Genomic DNA, 9,437 nt, shown 5'->3' on the forward strand with positions numbered 1-9,437 from the left:
TGCAATTACCCCCATAATGACAAAGCGAAAACCGAATTTTTGCAATTTTTGCAAAAACAGAAATACCTTATTTACTAAGTATTCAGACCCTTTGCTATGAGACTTGAAATTGAGCTCAGGTGCATCCTGTTTCCATTGATCATCCTTGAGATGTTTCTACAACTTGACTGGAGTCCACCTGTGGTAAATTCAATTGATTGAACATGATTTGGAAAGGCACATACTATATAAGGTCCCATAGTTGACAGTGCATGTCAGAACAAAACCCAAGCCTTGTGGTTGAAATAATTGTCCGTAGAGACAGGATTGTGCCGAGGTACAGATCTGGTGAAGGGAACCAAAAAAATGTCTGCAGCATTGAAGGTCCCCAAGAACACATTGGCCTCCATCATTCTTGAATGGAAGAAGTTTGGAACCACCAAGACTCTTCCTAGAGCTGGCTGCCCGGCCAAACTGAGAAATTGGGGAGGAGGGCCTTGATTAGATTTGGGAGGTGACCAAGAACCCGGTGTCACTCTGACAGAGGTGCAGAGTTCCTCTGTGGAGATGGGAGACCTTCCAGAAGGACAGCCATCTCTGCAGTACTCCACCAATTAGGCCTTTCTTTAATAAATTATGTGTTCACAACCCGCTGCGCCTTGGTTCCATCACTACTCCTCCTCTTCTTATGAAGAGAGAGAGGAACGCCGTTACAGTTACTGCATTATCTGTCTGCTTACCTACTATAGATACTTACCTGTGTGCTAGTCTTAACTGTCAGAGAAGCTCATCATCGAACAGAGCTGAATTTGGTGCAGATACACATTGATGATTTTTCACTTACCTAAACTTAGTTGATTGACCCAATTTTATTTTTTATTTTATTTTAAAGTGCACATTCTGGTTTATTGGTTAGTTTCAGCAATCTCCGGATAGCTTAGCATAATGAGGTTAGACATACCACCCAACGCACAACATGAGCTACATAACACAGGATGGAGTTCATAGTTGAATTGAACTAATCAAGAGCCTGTTGTCTCTCTACAGATTGTGTTCAGAAAGATCAGCGATGTGAAACGAGAGGAGGAGGAGCGCCTGAGACGAAAGAATGAGGCGCCCCTCAACCTCCCGCCGGACCATCCGGTCCGTCGGCTCTTCCAGCGGTTCCGGCAGCAGAAGGAGGCCCGTGTACATCAGGAGCGGGCTGACCCATCCGATGACCTGGAGAGAGGCCAGACCGTTTATGTTGAGCCCATTCCCATCCATGAAATCATCACCACCACCAGCATTGTCACCGTCACCGAAAGTCCAGCCACGCCCATTCCTTCAATCTCCATCTTGGCGTCCACAACCTCCGGCCCCTCAGAAAAAACCCAGCTCCAGGCCCCGTCTCTCCAATTGTCCGAGCCAGCCAAGGTCAAAGGCTGGGGTCGCTTCAAGGAGTCCAACTGGAACAAGGTATGACCAGAAACATAACATATTTACACCAGGATTCCCAGCCTCCGATTGAATCCTGGCATTAGATAGCCTTAGTGATGATTCAATAGCTCTCCAGCCATCTGCATTAATACATTATATTCTTAATTTCCAAGGTGTCCAAAGCCGAGTCCATGGAGACGCTACCCGAACGGACCAAGACAGGGGCAGCCCACGAGTCCCAGACCTCGCTCAAGAAAACTGGCTCGTGTGACAGCGGCATTACCAAGAGCGATCTGCGCCTGGACAACGTGGGGGACGGCGCCCGAACCACGGGCAACACGCCACAGGACCGCAGCCCTGTGGTACCCCCTGAGGTGGCCAAGCAGCACGCCTTCTACCCTATCCCAGAGCAGACTCTCCATGCTTCCCTCCTGGAGCTCAAGCTGGAGCTCAAAGAAGACTTGAAGGCCTTGAACACCCGCATGGCCAGCCTGGAGGCTCAGCTAGCAGAGGCTCTGAAGCTCCTCAAGGCTCAAAGGAGAGCTCCCAGCTCCCCCAAGCCTCTATTTGATATCTCCAGACCCACTTCGCCAGACTCGGACAAGGAGGACATATTTTCGTAGAAGCAAAGAGGGGCTTATGTTGAGTGTGTGAAGACGGTTAACAGATTCAGAAAATCTTTATTGTCCCAATGTATGGGCAATTTGGTCATAGGGTCAGAGATGCTGGAAGTTGTTGGCGTGTCTCAGCTGAGGCCATTGCTTAGCCCTCACCTTGCTGATGCTTGTGAAAAGCAGCAGATGATGATGCTACGATGCTGTTAATTTAAAGAGAACCTGGTGGTTTTACCCCTGTGGGCCATGGAACCTTGGAGTTGACCCTGTTGGTCACTTTGAAGATTCTGGGGTGAGTGCGGTGAAAGGGTTTCAAGGCACAGTGCAGTGACCGCAAGACCACCATGGGTTTGGCTACCCTCTGTGACCCACAGACACAGGTTCACACCTATACTCCTGTACGCTTGTGTTGTGCTAGTCTGCTCGCGCACACCGGCTGTATATTTTGGTAGAGCCTTTATTTTTTTTACCAGTCTATGGAGTAAAAGCAGAGCAGCAATGAATGTTGTATTGTTCATTTTCATTATCCTTGTAGATCTCCAGTGGGATCACTATCTATCAGTGGTTCTCAGAGTATCTATAAGGGGTGAATACATATTTGACTTTCTATGTGCCTACAGTGTACAATAGATTATGTATGTATTCACAATGTCATTCTATCACCCTGTAATACTTTACAATACTTTTTGTATACACTACATATATATATATATTTATAAAAGTATGTGGACACCCCTTCAAATTAGTGGATTCGGCTATTTCAGCCACACCCGTTGCTAACAGGTGTATAAAATCGAGCACACAGCCATGCACTCTCCCTAGACAAACACTGGCAGTAGAATGGTCTTACTGAAGAGCTCAGTAACTTTCAACGTGGCACTGTCATAGCATGCCACTTTTCAAACAAATCAGTAAATCAAATTTCTGCCCTGCCCTGGTCAACTGTAAGGGCTGTTTTTCATGGTTCGGGCTAGGCCCCTTAGTTCCAGTGAAGGGAAATCTTAACTCTACAGCATACGATGACATTCTAGACGATTCTGGGCTTTCAACTTTGTGGCAATAGTTTGGGGAAGGCCCTTTCCTGTTTCAACATGACAATGCCCCCGTGCACAATGCGAGGTCCATACAGAAACGGATGCCGAGATCGGTGTGGAAGAACTCGACTGGCCTGCACAGAGCCCTGACCTCAACCCCATCAAACACCTTTGGGATGAATTGGAATGCTGACTGCGAGCCAGGCCTAATCGCCCATCATCAGTGCCCGACCTCACTAATGCTCTTGTGCCTGAATGGAAGCAAGTCCCTGCAGCACTGTTCCAACATCTAGTGAACGCCTTCCCAGAAGAGTGGAGGCTGTTATAGCAGCAAAGGGGGACCAACTCCATATTAATGCCCATGATTTTGGAATGAGATGTTCAGCGAGCAGGTGTCCACTTACTTTTGGTCATGTCGTGTACCTTGGGGTTGCCTTTATAAATGCAAAAAGGCTATACATGCATTCAACACAGGTGGTACTGTACATTGAGCTTTGTACTTGCTATAAATCATTCAATATAGATATTGCTCCTGGCATACTATCAATGCATTCATAAACACACAGGTGGTTCACAGAATATATTACTTTGGGTTTGTTTTTCCAACTTTACTACTGTAATCTGTGTCATCATCTTTAAACCTGATGGAGGAGGCTGTGTTCACCAATCAGAGCTCAGCACCGTCACGTTTAGCCTATCAATCTTCTGGTCTGTGCACAGAGAACCCTGACTGACCGATCGAGGACCAGCATGGTCTTTATAAAGAACTCAAACTCCAACCCCCTTTCAGACTGACCGTCCATCACCGTATGTCTTAGCAGTTCTCTGTTCAATAGGATATCCATAGCCAAGTAACCAACAACCAACCACCTTTTGTTGACTGCTTGGTCAGTATTCTTGGCCGATGGTTCCAGTGCTGGGAATGTCTCTGAACTGTTTCAGTTGCAACAACACTCCACCTCGCCATGTTGTGCTGTTTGCATGTGGAGGAGGTTGCTTTATTTAGCTGATTCTTCTTTCTTTTTTTTCATCTAACCGATGGCATTTGTAACGGGGTCTTCCTAAAAAAAAGACTTCACTGCAAAGCATGACTTGCTGCATGACTCGCATTGTTAAACATACATTTATTTCAGTACTGTTTGGCCCTGCAGCTTGCCGTAGGCTAGTTTACTGTATACTACTGTGAACTCCATTGCTGAATATCAAAGGCAGACATAACTTTGAGGTCTGTGAATTAGTCATCAATGTAAATGTTTTAAATCTAATTTATATACACAGGACATGTAGATTACCTTCTGTCACTAATTGGAAACTAGCAGTGCCAAAGTTCTCAACCACTATGTTCACATCTTCAATGATGTGGGCACCTTCAGTGAGTTTAACATAACTAATCACATCCTAGCAGTGTCATCTTAATATACAGTATGATGATGATGATCTTGCTGTTAACTGCTGCCAGAGTTCCTCCTGTTACTATATGGGACTAACTGGCATTTGGGCCCGGTGTCTTGCATGCAACAAGACACTGTTAGCCTGTATTCAAGCCTCGGCATTAGTTTGGGTAGCTAAAGTGAGTCTTCAGGTCTCTGGCAAGGTTACTAATCCTGTGAGTGGGGTTCACTAAACCAACTACATTTATATGTAGTTCATTATCAGTCTTAAGGGAGGTCTCCACGGTTCAGTGTTCCCATTGGGCTACATAACGCTACATAATGGCTACATTGGGGTACATAATGGCTGCATTATGCTACAAATTCCGCAGATGGCTACAAACATAGACAGCCACAACACTGCACTCAATTTATTAATTATGTAGTAAAAGAGCAAAAAATCATATATCTGCTGTAACTGCCTGCAATTACAATGCGTGAACTAAATCCAACCCATATCGTGATCGTGTTACACTAGGCTACATTTTGATGATTTGTTCATGCTGGAATCTGAAGGAAACTAGGACTTATGAATGTTACCATGTTTATCTTTCGACCATACACAACATGGAATGTGGAGGGTCATCACTTACAGACAATATTAGCAATAATTATGAATAGTATAATTAGATCCTGGACAGATATTAATTGTAGTCAACAGAAGTACACTACGTAAAGCCAATATGTATAGTGCTTTATGACTTGTCATATGCATATATGACCCTTCAAAATGTGTTGTTATAGGCTATGTTATGCATTTATATTAAGCATTTCTTTCTGAAAATAGCTGTTATGTATTAAGGATCACTATGAGATGAGATAAGACATTGTAAGGATCATATGCTTATTGCAAGTCTTATAATGCATTATAACAACATCATGCATTATCCGTGTTGGCGTTAAGTAAAGTGGTACCCTGTAAACTATACAGTTATGATTGTTTACTGCTGACCCGAATGACCCCTATTGGTGTAAATGTGTTACTATTTTCTAGTAAATTGGAAACAAATGCACACACTTTACTTAAACATACCTTAACTTTGGCCTAGATTCACGGTCTCCATGATACGGAGAAGTGAACATAAAGAGAGGATAGCTTGTTTATTTTTTAACACATTTAGCTTGACATACGGCATAGTAATGTTTAATGGGCCAATGCCTGAGTAAGGGGGTGTTGTTTGAATGAGAAAAATGAGGCTGTACTCTATGCATTATAATGCTCAAATGTTTCTAAATATTATAGCATGCTTTTGTTAAGTGTCCCAAAATGGCCACCATGGGCAACTACAACAATGATGTCATTTGGTTGGTGCATATTGCTGTAATGTAACTTTATTCTTCAATATGTTTCCATCTGAAATCACATCAAATGTACATCAATAATGCATTTACCACACTTATATGGAAACTTGATGTACATTCTCATGCCAGCTGCTTTGATGCATGTGTACAATATTTGATGATAAACTTTTAGAAGTATTTATTCTTGGCTTAGTGTGTTCACCTGCATTAATGGGTGATCCCTATGTGTTGGGTTTTATTACTGTGATGACATCACAGAGGAGAAGGGTTGTTTAGAACATCAATTGATAGAGAGCATCACGATTCGATGGTGGGTAATCTGGGTCTCAAAGTTTTCTCCTAGGCTCCTCCCCCTTATCTACATTGATTGGAAAAGACTTGACAGTTAAAACCTTATGGTGGACGCACGTCATTAGGCTAGCTTTAACCTGGTCAGTTCTTTCAGATCAGTGCAATAAACTAGAGGAAGCTATGAGAGAACTGACATTTTAGACAATTGAGAAAGAGCCTACCAGCTATTCAGCTAGTCCTTGTCTGCGTCCAAAATCGCACCCTATTTTCTATATAGGACACTACTTTTGAACTTTTCAAAATATGTCCACTATATAGGGAACAGGGTGCGATTTGGGATGCAAAACTTCCATGCATGAGCCTGGTCAGTAAAACCTGATCATCACCAACACCTTGTTTAAAGGCCCAGACTCCCAGAGCACCAAAAAGCCCTTAAACTTGATTCTCTGTTGCACTCCTTAAAACATGTGAGCATGATTACTTCAGACCAGTTTAAACATTAAACTATTTTTGTGGTCAGCTCAGGGTTGCTGCCTAGTGGCACTATGTATGTACATACTACTTTGGAATGTCATGTGGAGAGAGAGAGAGAGAGAGAGAGAGAGAGAGAGAGAATATTGGTTACACTTTACTTTAAGGGTACCAACAGTATATAAGGACTTTAACACATTCATAATGAAAATGTTTTTTGACCTACTGTAGTTGTCATAAGCATTTAGTAAAGGTACTGTATATGTGCTCTATATGGGTTATGCATATGTTATGAAGTGCTTATGTAGATACCCTTCAAGTAAAGTGTTACTAAAAGATCAAACATTAATATAAATATATCACGAGGACAGTAATGTCACTCTACTCATACGTTCCCTGTAATGATACTGTACATGTAGTTCTTGTAAGCACAAATGAGAGTATTTGTAATGATATGTAAAATACTATTTATAATAAATATTTTATACATAGCAGTGTGTCGTTTGGTGTTGAAGGGGGGGTTCTTCATTTCAAACACAATTGTGTGATGTTGAAGAAATAAGAAGTTGATGAAATACAAATAGTTTATTCTAAAGGGGGAAAAAATCTAAGTAGACATAGCTCCATCCATAGGTAAAGCCACCAACAGGAATAAGGAATAAGGAATAAGGAATAAGATACAGGACTGTCTATCATCAGTAGAAAACCAAACTCTTGCATACATGATGTCACACTTACAGTACAGTGATAAGGCATCCAGCCTATGATCTGGGTCATGTCCAGCTGGGCACACCTTAGAATTTAGTTTTACAAAAATAATATTCTATGTTCTAATTGGACACTTATTATATATATACTGTATATATAAATATTTTTTTTTTACCCAACTGTACACAACCCTAGAAAGCATAGCATTTAGTTAAGGGAACACAATGGTGTGCAGGTGAGAGTAATCATGTTGGGTGTCATGACTTCTGCCGAAGTCGGTCACTCTCCTTGTTCGGGCGGTGTTCGGCGGTCAACGTCACCGATCTTCTAGCCATCACAGATCCATTTTTCATTTTCCATTGGTTTTGTCTTGTCTTCCTTCACACCTGGTTCCAATCCCATCAATTACATGTTGTGTATTTAACCCTCTGTTTCCCCTCATGTCCTTGTTGGAGATTGTTTGATTGTATGTTAGTGCTAGTATGTGTTGGTGCGCTACGGGTTTTGTACCCATTTTATTATTTTTTTTGTATATTTTGGTTTTTGGAGTTTGTTTGTGAGTTCTTATTAAATGCTCTGTTTATACCAAGTTCGTTCTCCTGCACCTGACTTCCCTGCCACCAACACGCACACCCACCTTACATTGGGTAACAGACAGACGAGGGGTTAAATCTAGCTGCCTCCTGAAAGAGCGCAATATTTACTGAACGCTCGAGCACCTGATATAAAAACATCAAATGAACATTCAATTTACACCACACCGACTGAGGGATGGAGAGGGAGACCGAGAGAGAAAGAGACCGATATCCACAGAGAGAGAAAGATATATTCAGTCAGGTAGAGATATAAAACAAAGACAAAAAACAAAGTGAAATACAGAAAAATAGGGAGTGAGGGATCTAGTGACAGAGGAATAGACAATGGCCCATTTTGAATCGACGTCAGTCACTGCCAACCCAAAGATTAGGGTGATGAACAGCCTCTATACAAGCAGGCCCTTGGCGGTTGCCACATCATTAAACAGAACAGCCTAAATGACGAACACTAACATAAACACAGGGCTCCGAAAGATGGATGGGGCACCCTTTGAAGCCACCGCAACCGTTACGTGTGATGAAATTATTGCTATACTGGTAATCCGTCACTAATAGGGTTGTGTGGCGGGTTTCTTATCGTAAGCTTTTTAAGATTTAACGCTGCAGATCGTATTATGTTTTTGGCTGGATCTTTGAATTCTCGGAACATTATAAGACCTAAGGCTGTGTACCAAATGGCACCCTATTGGGCCCTGGTCAAATGTACTGCAATACATAGGGAATAGCATGCCATTTAGGATGCAGCCTAAATCCCTTTCAAGGTAGTGCTAGGCTGGTCTAATTAGCAGGGTTTCTCCCGTGACCCTCCGTGTTAGTTAATCTGATTTAAACCACAGAGATCTGCTGATTCCTTTAGTGCTACGAGACAGATACAGGATTAGCGCAGGTAATGCTAACTAGTGCTAACATGGAAGACAATCAAAATAATATATTGAGATGGTTTCAGCCATTCCATTCCAGAAAATGTACAGTGCTGCTTTTGGGAAAACAGATCCAAAACTTCCCAGATGTTGGATACTGCAAACTTCAGTCAGGTTATCAACAAATTAAAACTGAACTAGGATAGTATGCAGCAGTTCCCATTGGGCTCCCGTGTGGCGTGGCGGTCTAAGGCACTGAATTTTAGTGCTAGAGGCGTCACTACAGACCTTGGTTCGATTCCAGGCTGTATCACAACCGGCTGTGATTGGGAGCCCCATAGGGCGGTGCACAATTGGCCCAGCGTTGTCTGGGTTTTGCCGTTGTAGGCCGTCAGTGTAAATAAGAATGTGTTCTTAACTGACTTGCCTAGTTAAATAAAGGTAAAAAAGTTTGACGGCCGGGTTTCCTGTAGTCACTTCCTTATAGTCATACGTACTGTAAATGAGTCCAGTTTTTTTTCTACACAGCAGGTCTCATTGGTAGCTTGATGGCCAGGTTTCCGACAGCAGAGTCAGCAGAGCATAGGCTGGTTTAGGGTAGGTTGGTCCCCTCACATCGCAGAGTCCACTGTGGGGTGGTTTAGGGTGGGTTGGTTCACCCACATAGTAGAGTCCACTGTGGGGTGGTTTAGGGTGGGTTGGTTCACCCACATAGTAGAGTCCACTGTGGGGT

General features: G+C 42.8%; 1 protein-coding gene across 1 annotated transcript in view; it reads left to right on the forward strand.

The window, feature by feature from the left end:
* The window catches only part of LOC139022567 (voltage-gated delayed rectifier potassium channel KCNH1-like), a 14,174-nt gene extending 6,373 nt beyond the window's left edge, over positions 1 to 7,801 (forward strand). The window contains exons 3-4 of the mRNA XM_070434843.1: positions 1,027 to 1,437; positions 1,572 to 7,801. Coding sequence (XP_070290944.1) covers positions 1,027 to 1,437; positions 1,572 to 2,021 — 861 coding nt within the window. The 3' untranslated portion in view covers positions 2,022 to 7,801. The remainder of the gene's footprint in view (positions 1 to 1,026; positions 1,438 to 1,571) is intronic.
* The last annotated feature ends 1,636 nt before the right edge of the window (positions 7,802 to 9,437 follow it).

This window comes from Salvelinus sp. IW2-2015, linkage group LG25, assembly GCF_002910315.2.
Source record: "Salvelinus sp. IW2-2015 linkage group LG25, ASM291031v2, whole genome shotgun sequence".
NCBI classification, from domain to species: domain Eukaryota; kingdom Metazoa; phylum Chordata; class Actinopteri; order Salmoniformes; family Salmonidae; genus Salvelinus; species Salvelinus sp. IW2-2015.